General features: G+C 42.2%; 1 protein-coding gene across 1 annotated transcript in view; it reads right to left on the bottom strand.

The window, feature by feature from the left end:
* The window catches only part of DNER (delta/notch like EGF repeat containing), a gene marked incomplete at both ends in the record, with an annotated part of 338,936 nt that overhangs the window by 185,354 nt on the left and 126,128 nt on the right, over nucleotides 1–27,454 (bottom strand). The window contains 3 exons of the mRNA XM_079710119.1: nucleotides 12,928–13,094; nucleotides 23,586–23,680; nucleotides 26,301–26,615. Of these exons, the coding sequence (XP_079566245.1) occupies nucleotides 12,928–13,094; nucleotides 23,586–23,680; nucleotides 26,301–26,615 (577 nt within the window). The remainder of the gene's footprint in view (nucleotides 1–12,927; nucleotides 13,095–23,585; nucleotides 23,681–26,300; nucleotides 26,616–27,454) is intronic.

The following is a 27,454-nucleotide window of genomic DNA, read 5'->3' as shown; positions in this document are numbered from 1 at the left end:
CATGGCATTCAATACCCAAATGTCAAGAGACAGCACTACAGAGGAGAAAAGAGGAGAAAGCGAGAGCGTCTTTTTGAAATTCAATCCTAATTGTTTACCTTCCTCACCAACAACTAGATAACCTTCTCCAGCTGACATGCCCTATTTCAGTCCATTTGCTTGCTATTCTCAGTTTGATACCAAGATCTTTGTGAAAAACAATTACAACTACCATGATTTTGTGTCAAAATCAAATGATCATCTCTAAAGCATCCCTGGTAGTTTTTCCAAATGTATGTCTTTTCTGGAAAATCCTCTGCCCGTTTCTCATGGAAGAATTCTGACCTCATAAAAAGTCCATGATAAAAGGAACTTAACTATCTATCTCCAGGATATTGAAGTGGGAAAGCAAAATAATTTAAGAGAAGTCGATGGAAATGGAATCAGGGGTTGTAGTCTTCTGGAATATATTAATAGATGTTTTTTGCTTAGCATTAAATGGGAGAAACATCACTAGAACTGGACAATGTGGTAGGGACCGTGAGAGCAGCAACCACATGTTCATTCCCCACCCTCCTGTCCCCATTTTACTTTTACTCTGATGGGCAAACTCAATGATATAATGAAACCATTACATTTACCATACTTTGAGGTGTAAATGCAATATTGTAATGAAACCACTTTGAATATCTTCTGCTTAAAGAGATTTGTACTGTCCTTTTTCTGGAAACTGATAATGACCACTTTTCTCCTCGAGGAGATCCCTAAATGTTTCAGACTGTTAAGGACGCTGCTAAGAGGTATATGTAAATTTCCAGCTGGATCTAGTTAAAAGCATCTGGTCAGAATTGATGGAAGGGGGACGAGGCACAATTCCAAAGATAAACTGTCTATCCTGAGTGAAAACTGGAAGAAGGAGGAATCGATAATATATTTTAATTTGTCATTAAAATGTGCATTGATCCAGTAAATTCCATACCTGGGAACGTAACCCAAATAGATCACCAGAAAAGATACGAAGATGCGGTTATCATGATGTTTGAAATTCTGTCTAAAGAGGCAAAAGAAAGGAGGAAACGAAGGAGATAACTGCTGAACAATAGCATATTGATTAAATCATAGCGCATTGATTCAGTGGAACTCTATACGGTCATTAAGAAGAATACTAAGTTTATATTGATTAACACAAAAGAATGTCAATGATGCATTAAGTGAAAAAAAGCAAGTAACCAGACAGAACATGAATGTGTTCTGTTTCCAAAAAAAAAAAGCATGTATGTACCTGCACACACTGTCACATAAAGAAAGTATCTGGAAGGAAATACCACAAAATGTAAACACTGGTTGTCAGTGGCGGATGGGGAATTACAGAAAGTACATTTCAGTTTTTCTTATTCTTGTATGCATTACTTTTATGATAAGAAATAGACACTAGAGCCTTCTTTAATTTTCCAAAGGAGAGTAAATTGGAAAATTACATTCTTGCGAGAAAAAAACATACTCCCTTATGTTTATATATTCAGCCTTGATAGTCAATCTCTCTTTCTCTGTCTCCCCCCACTCCCATTCTTCTCCCTCCTCTCTTCTTCACTTTCCCTCCCTCTCTCCCTCCCCTCCCCCTTAGAAAGAAGAAACAGAAGAGATCTTACGGAGAAGCAGAAAATGGACTGTAAAAACGGCAATGAAAGAATTTACTTTCTCATTTGAAATGTGCACTGACAGAAACTTAGAAAAACTTTCAACAGTAAACTGGCAAAGCCCTGAGAAGGTTTGTTTTTAAGTTAAAAGAAGCGGGGAAAAATTTTTTTTTAATATTTTAATCAAATTCTGTGGATAAGATTTGGGTTAAAATTCACGTTATCAATTAAGTAAAAAGGTACCAGTTAACAAGAAGTTCTTAAAAATATAAAAATAATTTTATTTATTATTTAATGTTTCTAAATTAATCTATAAGTAAAAAGCACTATCTTTATTTTTAAATAAAGGGCTGAGAGAGAAGGAGAGAAAAAGAATGGGAAGGCAGAATGGGAAGGGGGAGAGAGGGAGAGTTTATGATTATAAAGACATACCTTGAGTTTGCTTCTGAAAACCACTTAATGCATTAGGCCCACATTATAGGAGAATGACCTGCAGCCTCTTTGCTCTCCTTTTTTATTTATCTATTTTTTATTGAAATATAATTGACATATAACATTATATCAGTTTCAGGGGTACAACAAAGTGATTTGATATTTGTATATACTGCAGAATGATCACCCCAATAAGTCTAGTTAATATCCATCACCATACAGAGTTACACATTTTTTTTCTTATAATGAGAAATTTTAAGATCTACCCCCATAGCAACTTTCAAACATGCGATACGATATTATTAACTATAGTCGCCATGCCGTGCTTTACATCACCAGGGCTTACTTCTCTTCTAACTGCAGGTTTGTCCCTTTTGACCCCCTGCACCCATTTCACCCACCCCACACCCCATCCACTGCCTCTGGCAAAACCACCAACCTATTTTCTGTAGGTCAGCAATCTGCCTTTCTACGAAGCCTGATTCCAGAGGCTGTCTTGAAGGGCAGGAGAAATCTCTCATTTATCTTCACTCACCTGCCCCAATTCCACCACAGCTTGAACAACCAATGCTCAACAGGGCCCACTGAATATTAGACTGTCAACTCTAAGGACCATGTGTCTTTCTAGTAGATTTCTTTTTTTAAACAATGCCTGGTTTATCACCACAATCAACAGGTACCAATAAATAAATGATGCTGACCATGACGGTATTTAGGAAGATAGCAGAGCACTGAAGTTCAAAGCCAACTAACAACCAAAAATCCTAACAGGGGGCTTCCCTGGTGGCGCAGTGGTTGAGAGTCCGCCTGCCGATGCAGGGGACACGGGTTCGTGCCCCGGTCAGGGAAGATCCCACATGCCGCAGAGCGGCTGGGCCCGTGAGCCATGGCCGCTGAGCCTGCGCGTCCGGAGCCTGTGCTCCGCAACGGGAGAGGCCACAACAGTGAGAGGTCCGCATACAAAAAAAAAAAAAAATCAAACAAAAATCCTAACATTCATTACCAATAATAAAAAGATCAAAAAGAATAATCTTGATTGCTAATAATATTGAAATGCGGATTCAATTTAAGTAAAACTTAAATTCAACAGAAAACTCCCAACTAGACAAATGTGAGCTACAACAATTTTATCTAAATTATGCTGTTCAAGACAGCCTTATACTTCTGCTTTTGCTCTCTTCCAACTATTGCCTTTATGTGAACATTCCCAAGTTTTTTTTTCCCCCTGTTGCAGGAAGTTCAATAGGCCATATTCAACTGTGGCTTTAAGATGACCAATAAAAGGTGAAATATTTGCATTTTCTTTGTTAAATCTTAAGCATTAAGCAAAAGCTTTATGTTAATGATTCTATAGCTGGTATCCTTTCCAAACTTCCTTTGACTATTTTACCCCTGGCCTCCAGAGCAAGATCTCTTAAAGGACAAAGTGCAAAATGTATCTTTCCCAAAAGAATGATGAAAAGTTTCTTTCTTTCCCTTCTTTCTTCATTTGATCCTCTACTTTTAATGTAATAAAGGGGGGTAAAGTTTAAGTGTCACAGAGATGGGCTGTGAAAACTTACAAAGAATTCTTCAGATTAACATTTTCAACTGGAATTTTTCTTCACATGGCATTTACTGAGCAGAATAACTGTTACATATGAACAAAATTTAATCACTCAGGTGACCATGTGACCATCATAGTGCAAGGAGCTATGACATGGTGCCTTCTCTCTAGAAGTTTACAGTCTAATTAAGGATATAAAATCAACATACAAAAAGATCAAAGAGGAAAGGAATATTCAGATGCCGAGTTGTATGATGCTGGCTGCAAACGTGATTATCAAAGGGGTTGGTGAGACTTAAGTGGCTGGAAAAGTGAGGATTTTATAAAGGAGTTGGAAGAAAGGAAAGGAGACAGGGCTGGGGAAAAAATGATGCCAGCTACATAGAGAGAGAAATAAGTGGGAAACTTGCAGGACTGGGGTTAGATGAACATCTGGAAAGGGTGACCAGCAAGCCAAACCACACGATTCAGAAGGGGGGAAAGACAGCTCCACTCCGGGCTGGCATCAGTGTGCAAGAACTGGGGGTGATCCAGGCAGAATTGCTGCAGTTTAAGGAAGACAGGGTCCAGACCACAGAGACAAGGGCCTACCACGGGCAGAGAAGCCGGACAGGGTGATAGCCCTGAAGGGGAACTGGAGACAGTGCGGCCTTACGCCTGCAGGAAATTAGATTTCACAGCTGAAAGCTGGAGGAGGTTCAATACTTCTGGGCTTAGAGAGGAAGATTCCAGCTCAATGTACAGCCAAGGGGCCAGGGACCTCAGAGCCCCAGATGTGGATGGTAAGATGTATACTCCATCCACCTCCACCAATAAGAGCTCATAAAATACTGCAGGTTTTTTGGAGAATGACCTGGAGACTGAAGGCTTCATGTAACTAAGCAGGTCTAGAGAATGCAGGTTCAGACACTACGAGAATGAAAGGGGTGATTTCAGAAAATAGTCGGGCAACAGCCTGTGTACAAGAAAGATGAGTTAAGACATGTCAGAGAATCAACCCTGCTTTACTGGTTCAGAGCTATGATGCAAATACCCATCCCTATACTAATGGGTCTAAAAAATACCATACTCAATGAAGATATCATCAAGGTCTAGTAAAGAGTATTCAGAAATTTTAAGTGCCCCAATTAATACCTTATTTCTTTATATCCTAATTTATTCTAGAAGATCTGAGGGGCTTACAGAAAAATGCATACCATTAAATAGTGAAATACAAATTAAAATGGACATCAGAGCCAGGAAAAATATAACTTGAGTGCATGCAAGAGAGCTAGGCAGGCCATAAAGTCTTCACAGTTGCAAGAGTTGAATTACCAATCTGGCTCTGCATCTCCCAGTGGCCTTTTCCAACAAGTAAGAGGAAAACTTATACTAAGCAGCTTTTACTCCACATGGGAGTTCTTTCTTCTGACATGTCCTGGTCTATACCTGGCCTTCTTCCCACCCCTTTCCTACCACCCTGAGTCTTCCACAGGCAGTCAGATCCTGGGGCCCCCACATGGCCCTCATGGCCAGGGACTGGCCACAAGGAGCTTGGAGGTGAAGAAGCACAGCAGGTGAGGAGGGGCAGTGTCTGGCCTATTTACCTCCTGATTCCTTTTAACTCCTGAGCAAGAAACACAGGAATTCATCAAAAAATGGCTGAGATAAAGTAAGACCCATCCAGAGAGCTGATGCCTAAACTGCTAAAAATAGGCACAGGCAAAAAAATTAATATTGGTCATTATGCATGGCTTCAGGGAGCTCTCCAGCCAAACTATGTTTAAAAAAATCTCGTCCCTACTTTTCTATTGGAAGACTTTCCCCTTTGAATACTACCTACCACCCTTACCCCACCTAGGGAGGTCCTCATGGTGTCCCCTGGCTTTTGGGAGCACTTTTGCCCAAATCCCTCTTTTCATCAAGTTTACAGGATGAGACACTCCAACTCCAGCTAAACTACTTTTGAAACTTACCTTTTAAAGGACAAGGCTCACAGGAATAGTTTACCCAGAAGGGATGGGAGAGAGAGAGGTCAACAGTAAGAAACTAGAGCTTTATTAAAAGATTCTGAAAGACTACCTGAAAAATCACATCAAAGTCTAGACTTCCTTTACCTGTTGAGGATAAACAGAGAACCCAGGAAATAAAACTCACACCTTGAGTACTTAACTTTAAATGTATTTGTATAAGAGGCAGTTGGAGGAGTGGGTGGGATTTTCCAAGGTTCTGTTATGTGCCTGTTGAAATTAAAGTCTATTTCCAGTTGTGATGGCCATTAGTCGATTTTTAGCACTATTATTAAATTATCTTAATGACACACATTCTTGGGCCATCAAATTGTCATGCACTGCCCTTTGTACAGCCAAGAAGAATCCTCTGCCTGCCCTGCCATCCCCCCGGCCCCACCCACACCCGCTCCACCCCCAGCTAAGTTACCTGCTCCTTCCTCTTTGACACGCCCCTTGTCTCCACCTTTGTTGCCCCTGCACTCAGGGACCACACCTAAATCACCTTGGCATATCCAGGTGAGCACAGTGCCTGAGAAACAAGGCATGCAATGCAGATTTTCTAAAATAATAAGGAACTGAGTATTTCCCACGGCCCTGCTGCCTAAAAATGTAAATAAATAAAACTAGGTTAAGTTCCCTGATTTGGAGATTTGGGAAGCAGGTAAATCAGTCAAAAGAAATGTCACTGAATGAGCAGAGAATGTTGAAAATGTACATATTGTCACATGATCACACACAGCTTAAAGAGTTGGTTCTAAAATTTTTAGAGACAGATGTCTCTGAGAATCCAATGAAGTTTGGGTTTCTGCAAAGAAAGATGCACAAACACACAAAAGTCTACAGTGCATTTTCAGGAGATTCATGGGATCCGTGAAGTGACCTTTGACCTCCAAAACTATTGCAAAACCAGGGGCCAAATGAGCCCAAATGAGGAACTTCTGCCTAAAAATAACAGCATCCGTTGGTTGCATATTGAAAATTCCATTTTTTTAAACATGCCAGTATAAACAGACTACAAAAGACTATGTCTCCAAGGAAGCATCATGATGCCAGTGAAAACAAATGTAACAGGTAAGTCCCTAAAGATTTAAACCACTGGGGCTGTGAAAGTCCATTGCACCAGAGCCATCTTATTACCTCAATCAAAGTCTTAACCCTTATTGTACTTGCTCAAGTACTGGGTAATTTCTCCTTATTTCTCAAGAGAAGAAAATCAACAGAATGCACTGCTTTACAAATAATTTTACAAGACAAGAATCTTTTTCAACTGGATATTTAGAATCAAGGAAATTTAAAGCACTCTACAGGTGGCACAAAAGGGTCATGGGCAGACTGGGAACATTTCTAATCCAGTTAAGATGGCAGTTACAAAGACCTGGAAGTCACTGATTTCCAGAGCTCTGTGGCTAATCTACTAGCTATAATCTTGAAGATGTGATCCCAGCTCCAAGGACAGCACTGTTCATTCCTTTGTGAAGTTAAAGTGGATCTAAAGTTACAAGAGCAGCTTTTTAGTAGATCATAAACGATATACCATTGGTCTATATTTAACATACAACGTACTTCTTTTTACAATATAAATTAGACATAAAAATGTACTAAAAACTGTAAGAAAGAATGGTACAAATGTGGTAAAAGTGATCAAAAAAGTAGTGGCTTATGAGCAGGAGAAGGGAATGAGGAAAGCAAAAAAAGGCAAATATAAGCATCTAGACTACCAGAAAGAAAAGACTGGAGAGAGGATGAGCTGGATGGAAAGGAAAATAAATTCAAGGAAGAGGAAAGAGGTAAAATACCAGATTGAGGTAGCAACAAATACAGACCATAGAAGTGAAAAGTAGGGGAGAGGGGTAGCAGCATTTCTCTGAGCAAGTGATCGACAAGAAGTATCAGTAAAGTACACACGCCCTGCTGGGTTTTCTGATCAGAAGGAGAGTTAACTATGAGGATATTCCGGGATCGTCTGTGTGTTTGTAGGAAGTTGTAAGAATTTAAGGAGATTTGGGAATCCATGTACAGCAGAATCTTTTGCCGGCTGTTTTCATCCTATACCACTCCAAGTGAGGAGAGTTTAAATGAGGTCTTGAAGCAGAGGAATGGATAAAGAAGATGTGGTACATATATACAATGGAATACTACTCAGTCATAAAAAAGAATGAAATAATGCCATTTGCAGCAACATGGTTGGACCTAGAGATTGTCATACTAAGTGAAGTAAGTCAGACGGAGAAAGAAAAATATCATATGATGTCATTTATATGTGGAATCTAAAAAGATGATACAAATGAACTTATTTACAAAACAGAAACAGATTCACAGTCTTCATAACAAATTTATGGTTACCAAAGGGGAAAGCTGGGGGCGGTGGGGAGGAGGGATAAATTAGGAGTTTGGGATTAACATATACACACTACTGTATATAAAATAAATAATCAACAAGGACCTACTATACAGCACAAGGAACTCTACTCAATATTCTGTAATGACCTATATGGGAAAAGAATCTGAAAAAGAATAGATGTATATGTATGTATAACTGAATTGCTTTGCTGTACACTTGGAACTAACATAACATTGTACATCAACTATACCTCAATATAAGATAAAAATTAAATTAAAAAAATAAATAAATGAGGTCTTGAGAGATAGATTTGGCCGTCTGAGGCATGGAGAGGATGGGAGGACAGGGAAGGTAGAGGTGGGGATGGGACAGGTAGCAGGTGGCTAGAGCAGAGATCCACCGGGTAGAATTGAGGGGATATATGCCTAAGGGCAAGGGACGAGAAGAAATAAAAGCCTAGAGAAGGAGTCCAATGCAGCTTCTACCCTAAGGAAATGGAGACCTCCAGCAGCTTTCCAACACAGAGGCCACACACCAGAGGGCTGGTTTGGACCCCACCCCTGAGGTGGTCCATCATGGCAGTGACTCCAAGCAACCACAAGTAAAACAAAAGCAAAACATGACCTACTTCAGAGAGGGAAGCCTCAGCTGCATTTCATGAAAATGCAACTGGAACAATGAATCTCCTACTTGGGAATCGAGAGCACTGGGTGAATGGATCCTAACGGAGCCAATGAGCACCTTGGGTACCTCCAGTGGAGCAGAAGATGCTAAACAAAGGTCGATTTAGTTCTTTGCCCCCAAAACATTTCATAAAGCAAATAACATATTTGGAAGAGACATATTTAGGGAAAACAGGAGAGATAATTAGGAAGAGGGCGGAAGAGTTGAAGTTGGGTGACAGCACAGGAGGAAAGGGGTTGGTACACTGAGGCCCAGAGGGAAGAGCCACATGTTATGTACAATGTTACATCACCTCTTTCTTCCCGTGAAAGAGGATAAATATTCATAAGGCCATGGTAATGAAGGAAAACTGGAAAAAATTAAATGGAGTAGCAATGGAAAAGGTCAAAGATAAATACATTCTCATCACCTGGAATGCATAGAATATTAATGTGAGGCTCTCAGCAATAAATTTTTAAAAAGAACATTTATATGACATAGTACTATATTCTTCAACTTATTTTTTAAATTTAAAACTAAATCTTTGATTTTTTTTCTCCATCAAACATAATATACTCACTTTTAAAATTGCTGCATGGTATCCCATTGTATACGACAGCTTAACTTTTTAATCATTCACTGCTCTATTGTTAGAGACATAGAACATCTGTAACTTTTTTTAAAATTTTTATTGGAGTATAGTTGCTTTACTATAATGTAAATTTGTGTATTTGAAAATATTTGTATGTAACACAAAACTCAAAATTATTAATATTGGTTACTCAGAAAAGAAAGATGGAGTTTGGGAATAATGATATTATATTTTTTAAAATACCACTTTTAAATTTTTTGAATTGCTTATAACTCTTATAATAAGAATGGGATCCTAGTAGTGTTTAAATAAAAGTATATAAAATAAAATTTTAAAACAAACATTTATGGAAAGCTGGTAATGGCAACCAAGTTTGTCTCACAAAGACACAAAAGGGATTCCTTTGCTCTGTTGCAGAGAAATATTAAAACTCCTTAGGACCTTAGTTATGTAAGGGAATCTACGGAGAGTGAGGGAAGGAGAGGAGACAGTTCCTGAAAGGGCCTCAAGTTTCTTTCTAGGAAGGAGCATCAGTGACTAAACACAGCAGCACAACTCTGAAACTTTCCTCTCCCTTCAGCATGGAAGTTTTCTCCCACCTGCACTGGCATCACTTTGTTCATCCTTGAATGAATGCCATTGTATTCTTCAAAATAGTCTTTTGGTTCTTAGCTAAAAGTGTATTCATGTCTATAGAGCCCAGTATTGTTAAAAAAAAAAAAAAGTAATTATTATAAGAAGCTACTTTAAAAAAAAGTTAAACTCTCAAAAAGAGAGTTCAACACGTGTCAATGTAGTAAGCATAAGGCTTCCGCAATGATTACAAAAGATAAATCTTGTTTCTTTATGATAAAAAGATTTTGTAAAAAGAAGTAGCTGGCCGTGAGTAGGTGTTGTCAATTTATCATTGTGAGGAAGACAGCCATTCTCTCGAAAAGAGCTTGTGAAGCAAGACTGCTATTTTTGAAAAGAATAACACTAAAAGAGGGTGAGCTCCATTACAAAGCCACATAAAACAGGAGGCTCGGGGCTTCCCTGGTGGCGCAGTGGTTGAGAGTCTGCCTGCCGATGCAGGGAACACGGGTTCGTGTCCCGGTCCGGGAAGATCCCACATGCCGCGGAGCGGCTGGGCCCGTGAGCCATGGCCGCTGAGCCTGCGTGTCTGGAGCCTGTGCTCCGCGACGGGAGAGGCCACAACAGTGAGAGGCCCGCGTACCGCAAAAAAAAAAAAAAAAAACAGGAGGCTCTAGTTAGGAAACTTAAAAAGATATCAGATCACAAGTTTTCAAAGTGGAAAATAATGCTTTAGAGAAATAAAGGATCAAAATCATTGTCTCCTCATCATAACCCAAAGTATAAGTTTTGAGAAAGAATTCCTTAATTTAGTTATTAACATATCAAATTAATTTTTGGAAATTATTCCCCTAAGGAACATTTCAACCAAAGACATGTTTTTCCATAAAATTGTCTGTTAGCAAAATGAACACAAATCATGCTGGAGTTCATAAAATTTCTTGTACCTCAAAAGAATAAATAAATATTAACACTGGAAAATCTTTCTTATTAATATTCATCCCTGATATACTGATATACTCCCAATATAAATACTCCCAATATCAGTCTAAATCATGGTTATGTTAAAACCCAAAGTAGTATAAAATATAAGGTAACATTTCGAACGTATATATTTTGGTAAAATTAATGACATTTTAAAGAGTAGTGATAACTCATACATTTTCTTGAAATGTTAGCTCCATGTCACAGAACAGGCTAATCTACTAAAAAGAAAAACTTAAAAGATGAATATAAAGTAAAACTGAAACTATGGATCAAAATATACAAACTATTTCCTTTTAAATAAATTGTTACAACAGATATGGAAGCAAATAACAGTTACTTGTACTGGGGAGTAAAATTTAGATTTGACTGTTGACAACACTTCATCACACAATTTCTAACTAATAATCTAGTACTGTATCCATCTTAATAGCCAAAAACTGGTCCAAAGTTGAATACCGTCCCCTCTTTTACCAGCATGTCCATTCCCCAAGCTGATTTCTTTTTACCTTCTCTCTGCCCAATAAAATTCCTGACCCCCACCCCCAGCTAGATTTCCAAAGATTGGGAAACGACCTTATCACCAGAGAAGGATCAAATATAAAATACAATATAAATGATACAGAGCTGAGCATTTCATTTTCCCAGTTTGTCATCATTATATTTGCATCAAACACATATCTTGGAGAATACACCTTAATGCTTCCATTTAATTTAGCAAAATATTTACTGTACCTCAGAAAAAAACTGTGAAAGCAACCAAAAGCATCCCTAACATTTGTAATTTATATTTTCACATCCATTTTCATTAAACCCTTTCAACACCGCTGAGAGACAGGTGCTGCCTTTACCCACTAGTTCCCTCATCGTCCAGGTGAGGACTGTTAGAATCTATGATTGGACGGGACAAGATATTAACAGCAGGATGCAGAGGGCCACTTGGGTGCACTGGACTGGAATGAGTAGAGTCTGAACTTGAGCTTGTGTCTGAGTTGAGGCTGCATGACGGAACATGTCTGAATAAAGTCAGGAAGTTATCAGCATGGTAAGTGGCTAGAGTTACAAGTCCCAACCCCGGAATGAAGAAAACTGGCAGAATACAATCAGAATGCTAAACCAGGGGAAAAGTCCTCTGGAAACTGCCCAAGCTTAGCCCTTGAGGGGAGCTGGAGGAGAGGGTGGGGGGGTGAGGAGAGGGTCAGGAGGAATCACACTTTCTGAAGGTCCTCGTCCTCCAGGGCAGAGGAAACTAAAAACAGCTAATTGGACATGTGGTAGCTTAGAGAAAGTCAAATGACAGATTGAACCATGTTAGAGAAAATGTGAAAACTCAGAAGTGACCCATGGAGGAAGGTGGTGTGGGCAAAAGGGACCCCAAAGAGAGTTGTGATCCCCCCAAGTTATTCTGAGTCAGAGGTTCAGAAGTGATACATCGTCTGCTCAGGTGCCGAGCCCAGGGCCCTGGGTCAGGGCAACATCAAGTGGAAAACAAGCTTCTTCTGAGACACCAACATTCAATGCCTCAAGTTGCCCACAATTCTGGGAGAAAAAGATTAAAGAGTCAAAAATGAAGCCGAGGACTTCCCTGGTGGCACAGTGGTTAAGAATCCGCCTGCCAATGCAGGGGACACGGGTTCGAGCCCTGGTCTGGGAAGATCCCACATGCCACGGAGCAACTAAGCCTGTGTGCCACAACTACTGAGCCCACGTGCCACAACTACTGAAGCCCACACGCCTAGAGCCCGTGCTCCACAACAAGAGAAGCCACCTCAATGAGAAACCTGCCCACCGCAATGAAGAGTAGCCCCGCTCACTGCAACTAGAGAAAGCCCGCATGCAGCAACAAAGACCCAACACAACAAAAATAAATTAATTAAAAAAAAAAAAATGAAGCCGAGATTCACAGCATTGAATGCCAAAGACCACACATCTAGGACTCTTTGGCCAGAACTGGGATACAGTCTCTGGATTTCAAAGCCCACAATTTTTCCATTTTGAGCCACACTGGAAATATTATCTTAGAAGCCAATTTTGATTATAAGAAAAACCTCACCTAATATGGAGGAAATTATGCTGATGGCTAGAATTCAGATTATCTGGGCAAAATTCCCTATATACCATCTCTGAACACCAAACCGAGGTTGGGTTGAACCAGATGCGGTTTTGGATACAAGATTTCCATAACTCACCGATGAAGTGATTGTGCCCCAAGGCAAGCATCTCCTCCAAGAGGACGAGGCCCCCGGGAGTCTGGAGGAGGGTCACGCTCCGTCCATCTATGAGGGAGCACTGTTGAAATCCTGTGGCCGTGACCTTCCACAGCAAAATCAGTGAGGCAGTGGCATCTTGACAAATTCTGAAAATGAGAACAATGTCAATGAAAAGTCCCTTGCAGAAAAATTCATCTTAAAATCAGGCCATCAAATTCAAAATAAAAATAAAGACAGCACATACATCCATAAAAGTATTGGGAAATGGAGGAAATGATCTTCTAAACAGGCGCCCACTTCATGCGGACTCACGGCCGTCATTTCCCACACCGTTAGAAACGTCTGTCTCCCGCTTGATCAAAAATATACCAGATTTTGTACAGTCCCAGCAGCTGTCTCTCTACCTCTTTTCCATGAATGGGTGCTCTGGGGAACTACTTCAGACTTCAAAACGTCGATCCCATTTATGAATTCAAAACAACCCACAAAGAAAAGACATTAGGGAGAGACCCTGGGAAGATGGCGGAAGAGTAAGACGCGGAGATCACCTTCCTCCCCACAGATACATCAGAAATTCATCTACACGTGGAACAACTCCTACAGAACACCTACTGAACGCTGACAGAAGACCTCAGACCCCCCAAAAGGCAAGAAACTCCTCACATACCTGGATAGGGCAAAAGAAAAAAGAATAAACAGAGACAAAAGGATAGGGACGGGACCTGCACCAGTGGGAGGGAGCCGTGAAGGAGGAAAGGTTTCCACACACTACAAGCCCCTTCACGGGCGGAGACTGCAGGTGGCGGAGGGGGAAAGCTTCGGAGTAGCGGAGGAGAGCACAGCAACAGGGGTGTGGAGGGCAAAGCGGAGAGATTCCGGCACAGAGGATCGGTGCCCTCAGGCACACACCAGCCCGAGAGGCTTGTCTGCTCTGGCCACCGGGGCGGGCGGGGCTGGGATCTGAGGCTCGGGTATCGGCTTTCAGTCGGAGCGCAGGGAGAGGACTGGGGCTGGCGGCAGGAAGAGAGCCTGAAGGGGTTAGCGCACCACAGCTAGCCCGGAGGGAGTCCGGAGAAAGGGTCTGGAGCTGCCGAAGAGGCAAGAGGCTTTTTTTTCCCTTTTGTTTCCTGGTGCGCGAGGAGAGGGCATTAAGAGGGCTGCTTTGGGAAGCGCCGGAGACGGGCGCGAGCCGCGGCTGAAGGCACGGACCCCGGAGACGGGCGTGGGACGCTGGGGCTACTGCTGCTGCCGCCACCACGGGGCCTGTGTGCGAGCGCGGGTCACTGTCCGCCCCGCCTTCCGGGGGGCCTGTGCACCCCGCCACTAACGGGGTCCCGGAACCCAGGGACGGCTTTCCCGGGAAAGCGCACGGAGCGCCTCGGTCTGGTGCAACGTCACGCCGGCCTCTGCTGCCGCAGGCCCGCCCCACACTGCGCGCCCCTCCCTCCCCTCTGCCTGAGTGAGCCAGAGCCCCCACATCAGCGGCTCCTTTAAACCCGTCCTGTCTGAGCGAAGAACGGACGCCCTCCAGCGACCTACGCGCAGAGGCGGGGCCGGTCCAAGGCTGAGACCCGGGAGCTGTGAGAGCAGAGAAGAGACAGGGAAATCTCTCTGTGCAGCCTCGGAGGCAGCGGATTAAAGCTCCACGGTCCACTTGATGTGCCCTGCGTCTGTGGAGTGCATGAATAGACAGCGAATCATGCCAAATTGAGGAAGCGGACTTTGAGGACAAGATTTAAGACTTTCCCCCCTTTTCCTCTTTTTACAACGAATTATCCCAAATTAAGGAGGTGGACTTAGCAAGATTTCAGACTTCTCGCCCTTTTCCTCTTTTTACAACGAAGTATCCCAAATTGAGGAGGCAGACTTGGAGAGCAAGATTTTTGATTTTTCCCCCTGCTCTCTTTTTGTGAATGTGTATGTGTATTCTTCTGTGTAAGATTCTCTCTGTATAGCTTTGCTTCCACCATATGTCCCAGGGTTCTATCGGTCCGTTTTTTTTTCAATACTTACTTTTTAATTTTAATAACGCTATTATATTTCATACTTTATTCTATTTTACTTTACCTGCTCTTTCTTTTTTTCCTACCTTCCCTTCCTCCCTCCCTCCCTCCGCCCCTCCTTTCCTTCTTTCTCTCTTTCTTTCCTTCCTCCCTCCCTCCCTTCTTCCTTTCACTCTTTCTTTTTCTTTCCTCCCTCCCTCCCTCCCGTCTTTCTTTCCTTCCTCCCTCCATCCCATCCCTCTTCCTTTCACTTTCTTTTTCTTTCCTTCCTCCCTCCCTCCTGTCTTTCTTTCTTTTCCCTCCTCCCTCGCACCCTTCTTCTTTCAACTTTCTTTTTCTTTCCTTCCTCCCTCCCTCCGTCCTGTCTTTCTTTCTTTCCTCCCTCCCTCCCTTCTTCCATTCACTCTTCCTTTTCTTTCATTCCTCCCTCTCTCCCTCCTTTCTTTCTTTCTTTCCATCCTTCCTCCCTCCCTCCCTCCTTTCTTCCTTTCTTCCTTCCTTCCTTTCTTTCCTTCTTCCTTTCTTTCTCTCTCTCTCTTTCTTTCTTCTACTAATTCTTTCTTTCTACTTTTTCTCTCTTTTATTCTGAGCCGGGTGGATGAAAGGCTCTTGGTGCTGCAGCCAGGAGTCAGTGCTGTGCCTCTGAAGTGGGAGAGCCAACTTCAGGACACGGGTCCACAAGAGACCTCCCAGCTCCACATAATATCAAGCAGCGAAAATCTCCCAGAGATCTCCATCTCAACACCAGCACCCAGCTTCAGTCAACGACCAGCAAACTACAGTGCTGGTCACCCTATGCCAAGCAACTAGCAAGGCAGGAACACAACCCCACCCATTAACAGAGAGGCTGCCTAAAAACATAATAAGGCCACAGGCACCCCAAAACACACCACCAGACGTGGACCTGTCCACCAGAAAGACAAGATCGAGCCTCAACCACCAGAACACAGGCATTAGTCCTCCCTACCAGGAAGCCTACACAACCTACTGAAACAACCTTAGCCACTGGGGACAGACACCAAAAACAACAGGAACTACGAATCTGCAGCCTGCAAAAAGGAGACCCCAAACACAGTAACATAAGCAAAATGAGAAGACAGAAAAACACACAGCAGGTGAAGGAGCAAGAAAAAAACCTACCAGACCTAACAAATGAAGAGGTAATAGGCAGTCTACCTGAAAAAGAATTCAGAATAATGATAGTGAAGATGATCCAAGATTCTATTTCCAAGATGCAAAATCTTGGAAATAGAATAGACAAAATGTAAGAAACAGTGAACAAGGACCTAGAAGAACTAAAGATGAATCAAGCATCGATTAAAAACACAATAGCTGAAATGAAAAATACTCTAGATGGGATCAATAGCAGAATAACTGAGGCAGAAGAACGGATAAGTGAGGTGGAAGATAAAATAGTGGAAATAACTGATGCAGAGCAAAATAAAGAAAAAAGAATGAAAAGAACAGAGGACAGTCTCAGAGACCTCTGGGACAACATGAAACGCACCAACATTCGAATTATAGGGGTTCCAGAAGAAGAAGAGAAAAAGAAAGGGACTGAGAAAATATTTGAAGAGATTATAGTTGAAAACTTCCCTAATATGGGAAAGCAAATAGTTAATCAAGTCCAGGAGGCACAGAGAGTCCCATACAGAATAAATCCAAGGAGAAATACGCCAAGACACATATTAATCAAACTGTCAAAAATTAAACACAAAGAAATCACATTAAAAGCAGCAAGGGAAAAAAACCAAATAACACACAAGGGAATCCCCATCAGGTTAACAGCTGATCTCTCAGCAGAAACTCTACAAGCCAGAAGGGAGTGGCAGGACATAATTAAAGTGATGAAGGAGAGAAACCTGCAACCAAGATTACTCTACCCAGCAAGGATCTAATTCAGATTTGATGGAGAAATTAAAACCTTTACAGACAAGCAAAAGCTGAGAGAGTTCAGCATCACCAAACCAGCTTTACAACAAATGCTAAAGGAACTTCTCTAGGCAAGAAACACAACAGAAGGAATATACCTACAATAACGAACCCAAAGCAATTAAGGAAATGGGAATAGGAACATACATATCAATAATTACCTTAAATGTAAATGGACTAAATGCTCCCACCAAAAGACACAGAGTGGCTGAATGGATACAAAAACAAGACCCATATATATGCTGTCTACAAGAGACCCACTTCAGACCTAGAGACACATACAGATTGAAAGTAAGGGGATGGAAAAAGATATTCCATGCAAATGGAAATCAAAAGAAAGCTGGAGTAGCAATTCTTATATCAGACAAAACAGACTTTAAAATAAAGACTATTAGAAGAGACAAAGAAGGACACTACATAATGATAAAGGGATCGATCCAAGAAGAAGATATAACAATTGTAAATATTTATGCACCCAACATAGGAGCACCTCAATACATAAGGCAAATACTAACAGCCATAAAAGGGGAAATCGACAGTAACACAATCATAGTAGGGGACTTTAACACCCCACTTTCACCAATGGACAGATCATCCAAAATGAAAATAAATAAGGAAACACAAGCTTTAAATGATACATTAAACAAGATGGACTTAATTGATATTTATAGGACATTCCATCCAAAAACAACAGAATACACATTTTTCTCAAGTGCTCATGGAACATTCTCCAGGATAGATCATATCTTGGGTCACAAATCAAGCCTTGGTAAATTTAAGAAAATTGAAATTGTATCAAGTATCTTTTCTGACCATAATGCTATGAGACTAGACATCAATTACAGGAAAAGATCTGTAAAAAATACAAACACATGGAGGCTAAACAATACACTACTCAATAACGAAGTGATCACTGAAGAAATCAAAGAGGAAATTAAAAAATACCTAGAAACAAATGACAATGGAGACACGACGACCCAAAACCTATGGGACGCAGCAAAAGCAGTTCTAAGGGGGAAGTTTATAGCAATACAATCCCACCTTAAGAAACAGGAAACATCTCGAGCAAACAACCTGACCCTGCACCTAAAGCAATTAGAAAAAGAAGAACAAAAAACCCCCAAAGCTAGCAGAAGAAAAGAAATCATAAAGATCAGATCAGAAATAAATGAAAAAGAAATGAAGGAAACGATAACAAAGATCAATAAAACTAAAAGCTGGTTCTTTGAGAAGATAAACAAAATAGACAAACCATTAGCCAGACTCATCAAGAAAAAAAGGGAGAAGACTCAAATCAATAGAATTAGAAATGAAAAAGGAGAAGTAACAACTGACACTGCAGAAATACAAAAGATCATGAGAGATTACTACAAGCAACTCTATGCCAATAAAATGGACAACCTGGAAGAAATGGACAAATTCTTAGAAATGCACAACCTGCCAAGACTGAATCAGGAAGAAATAGAAAATATGAATAGACCAATCACAAGCACTGAAATTGAAACTGTGATTAAAAATCTTCCAACAAACAAAAGCCCAGGACCAGATGGCTTCACAGGTGAATTCTATCAAACATTTAGAGAAGAGCTAACACCCATCCTTCTCAAACTCTTCCAAGCAATTTCAGAGGAAGGAACACTCCCAAACTCATTCTTCGAGGCCACCATCACCTTGATACCCAAACCAGGCAAGGATGTCACAAAGAAAGAAAACTACAGGCCAATATCACTGATGAACATAGATGCAAAAATCCTCAACAAAATACTAGCAAACAGAATCCAACAGCACATTAAAAGGATCATACACCATGATCAAGTGGGGTTTATTCCAGGAATGCAAGGATTCTTCAATATACGCAAATCAATCAATGTGATACACCATATTAACAAGTTGAAGGAGAAAAACCATATGATCATATCAATAGATGCAGAGAAAGCTTTCGACAAAATTCAACACCCATTTATGATAAAAACACTCCAGAAAGTAGGCATAGAGGGAACTTTCCTCAACATAATAAAGGCCATATATGACAAACCCACAGCCAACATTGTCCTCAATGGTGAAAAACTGAAACCATTTCCACTAAGATCAGGAACAAGACAAGGCCGCCCACTCTCACCACTCTTATTCAACCTAGTTTTGGAAGTTTTAGCCACAGCAATCAGAGAAGAAAAGGAAATAAAAGGAATCCAAATTGGAAAAGAAGAAGTAAAGCTGTCACTGTTTGCAGATGACATGATACTATACATAGAGAATCCTAAAGATGCTACCAGAAAACTACTAGAGCTAATCAATGAATTTGGTAAAGTAGCAGGATACAAAATTAATGCACAGAAATCTCTGGCATTCCTGTACACTAATGATGAAAAATCTGGAAATGAAATCAAGAAAACACTCCCATTTACCATTGCAACAAAAAGAAGAAAATATCTAGGAATAAACCTACCTAAGGAGACAAAAGACCTGTATGCAGAAAATTATAAGACACTGATGAAAGAAATTAAAGATGATACAAATAGATGGAGAGATATACCATGCTCCTGGATTGGAAGAATCAATATTGTGAAAATGACTCTACTACGCAAAGCAATCTACAGATTCAATGCAATCCCTATCAAACTACCACTGGCATTTTTCACAAAACTAGAACAAAAAATTTCAAAATTTGTTTGGAGAAACAAAAGACCCCGAATAGCCAAAGCAATCTTGAGAACGAAAAACGGAGCTGGAGGAATCAGGCTCCCTGACTCCAGACTATACTACAAAGCTACAGTAATCAAGACAGTGTGGTACTGGCACAAAAATATAAAGATAGATCAATGGAACAGGATAGAAAGCCCAGAGATAAACCCACGCACATATGGTCAACTTATCTTTGATAAAGGAGGCAGGAATGTACAGTGGAGAACGGACAGTCTCTTTAATAAGTGGTGCTGGGAAAACTGGACAGGGACATGTAAAAGTATGAGATTAGATCATTCCCTAACACCATACACAAAAATAAGCTCAAAATGGATTAAAGACCTAAATGTAAGGCCAGAAACTAACAAACTGTTAGAGGAAAACATAGGCAGAACACTCTATGACATAAATCACAGCAAGATCCTTTTGGACCCACCTCCTAGAGAAATGGAAATAAAAACAAAAATAAACAAATGGGACCTAATGAAACTTCAAAGCTTTTGCACAGCAAAGGAAACCATAAAGAAGACCAAAAGACAACCCTCAGAATGGGAGAAAATATTTGCAAATGAAGCAATTAACAAAGGATTAATCTCCAAAATTTATAAACAGCTCATGCAGCTCAATAGCAAAAAACCAAACAACCCAATCCAAAAATGGGCAGAAGACTTAAATAGGCATTTCTCCGAAGAAGATATACAGACTGCCAACAAACACATGAAAGAATGCTCAACATCATTAATCATTAGAGAAATGCAAATCAAAACTACAATGAGATATCATCTCACACCAGGCAGAATGGCCATCACCAAGAAATCTAGAAACAATAAATGCTGGAGAGGGTGTGGAGAAAAGGGAACACTCTTGCACTGCTGGTGGGAATGTGAATTGGTACAGCCACTATGGAGAACAGTATGGAGGTTCCTTAAAAAACTAAAAATAGAACTACCATATGATCCAGCAATCCCACTACTAGGCATATACCCTGAGAAAACCATAATTCAAAAAGAGACATGTACCAAAATGTTCATTGCAGCTCTATTCACAATAGCCCGGAGCTGGAAACAACCTCAGTGTCCATCATCGGATGAATGGATAAAGAAGATGTGGCACATATATACAATGGAATATTACTCAGCCATAAAAAGAAACGAAACTGAGCTATTTGTAATGAGGTGGATAGACCTAGAGTCTGTCATACAGAGTGAAGTAAGTCAGAAAGAGAAAGACAAATACCGTATGCTAACACATATATATGGAATTTAAAAAAAAATGTCATGAAGAACCTAGGGGTAAAACGGGAATAAAGACACAGACCTACTAGATAATGGACTTGAGGATATGGGGAGGGGGAAGGGTAAGCTGTGACAAAGCAAAAGTGAGGCATGGACATATATACACTACCAAACGTAAGGTAGATAGATAGTGGGAAGCAGCCGCAGAGCACAGGGAGATCAGCTCGGTGCTTTGTGACCGCCTGGAGGGGTGGGATGGGGAGGATGGGAGGGAGGGAGATGCATGAGGGAAGGGATATGGGAACAGATGTATATGTATGACTGATTCACTTTGTTATAAAGCAGAAACTAATAAAAAAAATAAAATTAAAAAAATATATATATATACCACAAAATCGTTAATAGATAACTCACCTTTGGGTAACAATTTTCATAAATAATAAAAGGGTATATTGAGTTTAGAGACAACTCCTTCCATAACCACACAATATAAAGAGTCCTCCTAAAATTTATTATAAATGTGTAATACATCCCCAAACCACCTGAGTAGTGCTGCTAAAATAAGTGAAAGTGGGGCTTCCCTGGTGGCACAGTGGTTGAGAGTCTGCCTGCCGATGCAGGGGACACGGGCTCCTGCCCCGGTCCGGGAAGATCCCACATGCCGTGGAGCGGCTGGGCCCGTGAGCCATGGCTGCTGAGCCTGCGCATCCATAGCCTGTGCTCCGCAACGGGAGAGGCCGCAACAGTGGGAGGCCCGCGTTCCAATCACCTCCCATGCTTCTGGCCTCCCCTGGTTTCTTCTTGCTTTCAGGATGAAATCCAAAGAATGAAATGCCCTAGACGACCAACCCACCCCGGCCTCAGTTCCCTCTCAGCCTCAGATCCTGCAGTTCCATCCTTGCCACCCGGTACAATGGCCACAAGGAGCTACTGTCTCTTCCCCGGGCAGGTGCTGTCCCAGGTCCCAGCCTTTGCCTCCTCCAGCGGGGAGCTGTGTCATTCTTCGAGGCTTAGCCCACTAGCACCCCTCCTCTGAGACCTTCTGCACCCATCTTCCCAGCAACCAGCAGCTGCCTGTCCTTCCTCTGTGCTGCCGGGGAAGCAGGGTCGCAGTGCACAGAGCTGCTCCCCACAGGGCAGAGCTCCTGGCTTGCAGCAGGGGGCCCAATAAAGGGTTGATAAATGATCAAATTCATGAATAAATGAAAGTGTAAGGAGCTAGTAACCCTCCCACGTGAAGTCAGCACCCAGAGATCATTCAGCACGCCCATCTTACTCAGTCTGGGTCAGACTCTGCTCTTTCTGTCCAGATCTGCAGCCTCAGAGAGTCTTGGGGAATTTCAGAGTTTTGGGGGGTGGTGGGGGGAGAAAGAAGGCATTTAAAAGGATGGATCAGAACTATTCAGGAAGGCTTATGAAAGTAAAACAATATGACCTAGATAAGAAAGAACTGGTTTCATAAACATAAAGGCAACTAAATGATCCTGATTTCCCTGAAACCGGCGTTGGACGGTGGAGTTTCATCTTTGGTACGAGCAATGGAACACTTAGGACAGGGGTCCCCCTACTGGCAGAACTCAGAGCTGCCTCAGATGCCACACCCTTCTCCCTACAGGGATTTCTTCCCTGTGCCCGGAGTTCACTGCCCATCCTGGCTTTTCCTACCAGAAGAGTTCAAGGCAGGGGGCAGGGGGTGCAGGCGCAGTGGAACAAAGCCCCTCTTCCAAACATTTTCAGGGACTCCGTTGTTTAGAAGGGAAGGTGGGCAAAAATGACCCTGTGTAAGTGAAGAGTGGGTCTCCAGTGCCCACTGCCCTCTTAAAATGGAGCGATGCAGCACACTGGTTAACCAGGATGAGGGCCACGTGTCCCCGTCTTCTGAAGTCCCTGAAGGCTAGAGAGCAAATGTGCGTCTCAGTGCATGAGGGGTAGGATGGGGAGTGCCCGTTCATACCAACAGAGAGGACGGGCGGTCGGAGTTGTCAGACAGGTGCGGGGGGCAGTGCTCCAGGGAGCGTGACTCGCCAGCAAAGCAGGGCACCTGGCGCCCTGCCAGGGCTGTCATCACTGCTTCCCTTTGCCTCCTCTCCATCCCCACCAGTGACAACCAGCCGTGTGTAATTTGAAGGAGCTTAAATTTAAAACACAACAAAACACTCGTCTCACCTGCTTGTTTTTAAAGAGACAACTGTAATGTTTGGGTCTTAAATGTGGGGTAAATTATGCATATGAATTTAACTAATGGTCCACTAAAATCAGAAGGAACCAAAGAATTTGGGGAGCAAAAGTCATTTGAGAAGAGAAGGGTCTGGCTCTAGATCTTAGCTAAGGCACCTGGGTTTCTTATCTATCTCCCACCTAACTCATCCAATCCAGCCTCCCTGAAATCTTCTCCTCTGAAATCGCTCCCTCTAGTTTTTGAGTGACAGAGGCCACATCTACACATGGAACATTCATGATTCTCACTGGACTGACCAGTTATGGATCAGTTATGTGAACAGACACCACCCAGCAGACAGTCACAAACATAATCTTTTTTTTTTTTTTTTTTTTTTTTGCGGTACGCAGGCCCCTCACTGTTGTGGCCTCTCCCGTTGCGGAGCACAGGCTCCGGATGCACAGGCTCAGCGGCCATGGCTCACGGGCCCAGCCGCTCTGCGGCATGTGGGATCTTCCCAGACCAGGTCACGAACCCGCGTCCCCTGCATCAGCAGGCGGACTCTCAACCACTGCGCCACCAGGGAAGCCCAAACATAATCATTTTTAACTGGGAGTTTATTCTTACTTGACTGAAGTGTTCTGTGGCACTTCGAAGGACACCAGACGGCCACCCGCAGAGTTGTTAGAACTGGCATTCCCACAGGCAATATCTGGAATCACCTGGAGGAACAGAGAAGACAAGTTATGGGGGTTAATCATGGCGCAAGATAACATCTGGAAGCAAAATTCCATGAGCTGCTTCCACTCCATTCCTTTGGGTGATGCTGGGACGGCCACCTGAGAGGCCAAGTGAAATATTACAAACTCTAACCGAAATGAAAGCTTTGCCATTTGAGTTTCTGAAACGCAAAAGCTTTGCTGAGAGGCGTCTACACATTCCCGGGGTGACGACAGCTGCTAACAGGATGTTGCACGGAAAGGCGGAAGGTCTGCTCCCCTCTCTCTTTCATCCTGCAAGCAGTCACGGGCCTCTGTTCTCTGCTCAGTCTGGGGGTAACGAGGGACTAAATGCTTAGAGAACGAGGAGGTGGCCTTAAAGGACTAGCTTCCAGGCTTCCCTGGTGGCGCAGTGGTTGAGAGTCCACCTGCTGATGCAGGGGACACGGGTTCGTGCCCCGGTCCAGGAAGATCCCACATGCTGCGGAGAGGCTGGGCCCGTGAGCCATGGCCGCTGAGCCTGCACGTCCGGAGCCTGTGCTCCGCAACGGGAGAGGCCACAACAGTGAGAAGCCCGGGTACCGCAAAAAAAAAAAAGGACTAGCTTCCATGCCACGGGTAGAAATCTCAATGACTAGGAGAATGAGCTTTCCAGAGAGCAACAGACGTGTCTGGTCTGAGTGACCGTGCTCTGTGCAGAGGTGTACGTAGTGGCACATGCTAAGGCCAGGTAGCTGGGAGCTGCCCTTTATTCCCCCTGTGGACCAGACCTTCATTTTTAGGTAACGTGTTCCGGAAAGTATTATACTGATGTGTGCAAAAAAAGGAGCTCAAGGGGGGAAACTGTGTTCATCAGGAAGCATATTGCTAACACTTGAGCTGTGTCCAGTGAGGTGCCTCTGACCTGTTTATTCATTCATTCCTCATGCTGTGATCACTGTGCTCATCCCAAGAATCAAAACAAAAGGGTATTAAAAGTGCTCGCCATCACTGAATTAACTGAGAACAATAACAGAAATTCTCAGCACTTTCATCCCACTCCCAACATGTAGAATTTATTGTCCAGAAATATATTCACGTGTTCATCTGGCACTTTTTTTTTTTTTTTTTTTTTTGCGGTATGCGGGCCTCTCACTGTTGTGGCCTCTCCCGTCGCGGAGCACAGGCTCCGGACACGCAGGCTCAGCGGCCATGGCGCATGGGCCCAGCCGCTCCGGGGCATGTGGAATCTTCCCGGACCTGGGCACGAACCCATGTCCCCTGCATCGGCAGGCGGACTCTCAACCACTGCGCCACCAGGGAAGCCCCTCCTCTGGCACTTTTAACCTGCTTCTTGAACAGCGTATGAAATAACTGCATGACACAAATATTAGGCAATTCATTTTTACATTTACCAACTGTAGGATAGCATGTCTTTGAATAAATAGGTTGAAACAGTTGGCTGGGGAGAAATTTTCTTCAAAGGACACTTCCTTGATAAACATGGGACCAAATCTAATGCACATTCAAGAAGTGAGTCATTCAGCAAAGAGATATTAAAATCCCAACTCCAAAACATCCATTACAAATCTGAAATCAGGACAAGTTCACAGTTTTTTAGATAGGATGAAAACACTGCCCCGCGGTCTGGATGAGGTCTTCACAAATTGTGTGGCAATGAAAAAAAAAAGTGGGTCAACTGGTTAAAATCACCCAGAAACATCAAACAAGAAATGCTGCATTACCACTTTTATAACAATAATCGAAATTTCTAGACATATTCTTTGGCTCTAAAAATGCTACACAAAGATCTATATAGGTTTCTTTTTTCATTTAAGCCACAAAACCTATAATAATATACAACCACAGGTCTATATGGAAGTCATATAAAGGACAAGATATGGAGTGGAATTACTTTATCAATGTTACCTCAAACTCATGTTTTGTATTTGTTCTTCTATTCTTCTAGCTAGCAAACTTATACTTTATGTCATCTTTTAAAGGTCTGCTGGAAAATCCTCAGAATGGGACTTTTGATGAGCTTGAAAATCCAATAGGCCAAACCCAGACCGGACAAGATTCAATAAACAGAATTTGCTGTTGCCAAAACGAACAAAATTTGGAAATCTCATTCTCGAATGCACTGCCAAAATATTTTTAAAAATCAGTGATAGCATTTATTTTTTCTAAATCCCACTGTAGTGCTGCAACTTACCACCAATAGAACCTAAACAATAACAGACAACCAAAAAATGGAGCATAAAATTCCATGACGGAAAATTAGGTCAATAATGGAGGGTCTGTAATATGTTCATTTATAATATTCTTCATTGAGCTGCCTGTCCCCAAATCTAAGATTATCTCACAGAAATGTATGTGGTTATCATTCCAGAAAATAATTTCATTCATTTTCTTCTCTTGCTTACTCTTTTTATGCTCACAAATCATAACCGAAACGTCCTATTTACACAACCAAGAGAGATTTCCTACACACAAAGGCAGAAAGGAAAAGAAGTTAGGCATATCTTTTGTTCAATATGTAACTTCAAGGTCTTGCATTTTTATTGCTGATATCAGAAACACTGGAATTATTTTAACTGTACTGGTTTCTTCCATAAAAGCACATGCACTAAAATGTTCTCACCTCCACTTGATCCCATTTCATTTCTACAACCTTCTGCCCAGTTTTCGGCTGCCACGTTGGCAGGGTGATGGTGGCCTGAGAGCGGGGCAGGATTATGTCAGGCTCCTGGGTGGTGGGGACAGGCTGAAGCTGTCTGGGTGCCATGGACTCTGTCCAGCCAGAGATGGGGACACTGGGAAGCGCCTGTTCACAGACTGGACCTTCATAGCCTTCATTGCAAATGCAGAGGTAGCCATCGCTGCTGTTGCTGCTGCTGTTGCTACTGCTGCAGTTGCCATGGTGACACGGGTTGCTGGCGCAAGGATCCGCAACAAGCTGAAAAGAGACCATAAATGGGTCAATTATTCCCTCATAAGAAAAGTGGCGCCGTCTCTGGGAAATGAGCTCCGTGGCTCAGAGTTGCTGCTCTAACAGAAACGCAGTTCCTGTGGAATATGCATTTTTAACTACTTGTGCTGTTTGGGGCAGGGGGGCCTCCCACGGTCATCCCAACATTAACCCTTCCAGGGAAAGAGCCTCCCCCACCCCAAGGCCCTAAATAATATTGATTTCAGGAACACTTATTTAGAGGAATTTTCTAAGGCAAAAATAGTTAAAACTGAGGCTTGTTAGGAATATACCAACTTTGATATTTTTAGTTGCCAGTCAGCTCATACTAGGGATCTCAATTGAAGTCTCCTCTTTCACATCCTGGACCATTCATTGCAAGGTCCCCTCATGAGAAGTGACTGCCTAGTTTATCCCCCCTACAGATGAACTTACCTATGTCTTCCCATTTCCCACCTGATGAACAATTCCCTTTAAGGTGATGTTATTTAATTAAAAGCTTCCAAAATGATCAGCTTGCATGACAATTGCATGCTAAAAGGGAGCATGGTGGTGACTTATATTAAGCAGAGTTCTATGAAAGTTTCTACCTGATTATTTTGGAGGGTGATTACAGAGAAATGTTACCCTGCTGGATGTGGAAGATAAAATTTCAGTTGCATATCTGTAAATTCTGTTCATGTCCTAAGGAAAGCGTTTATCGCTGAGTCCTTTGCTGACCTCTGACTTGCCATTTGTTATTACCTGGAGGTGCTACAAAAACAATGTGAAATGAAGCAGCGTAGCAATGCTTCTCTCCAGACAGCCCAAGGGTTCAGGCACGTTCA

The sequence above is a fragment of the Hyperoodon ampullatus genome, assembly GCF_949752795.1.
Source record: "Hyperoodon ampullatus genome assembly, chromosome: 8".
Classification (NCBI taxonomy): Eukaryota; Metazoa; Chordata; class Mammalia; order Artiodactyla; family Ziphiidae; genus Hyperoodon; species Hyperoodon ampullatus.
Note: the sequence above shows the minus strand (reverse complement) of the source record. Positions and strands in the feature narration are given on the sequence as shown.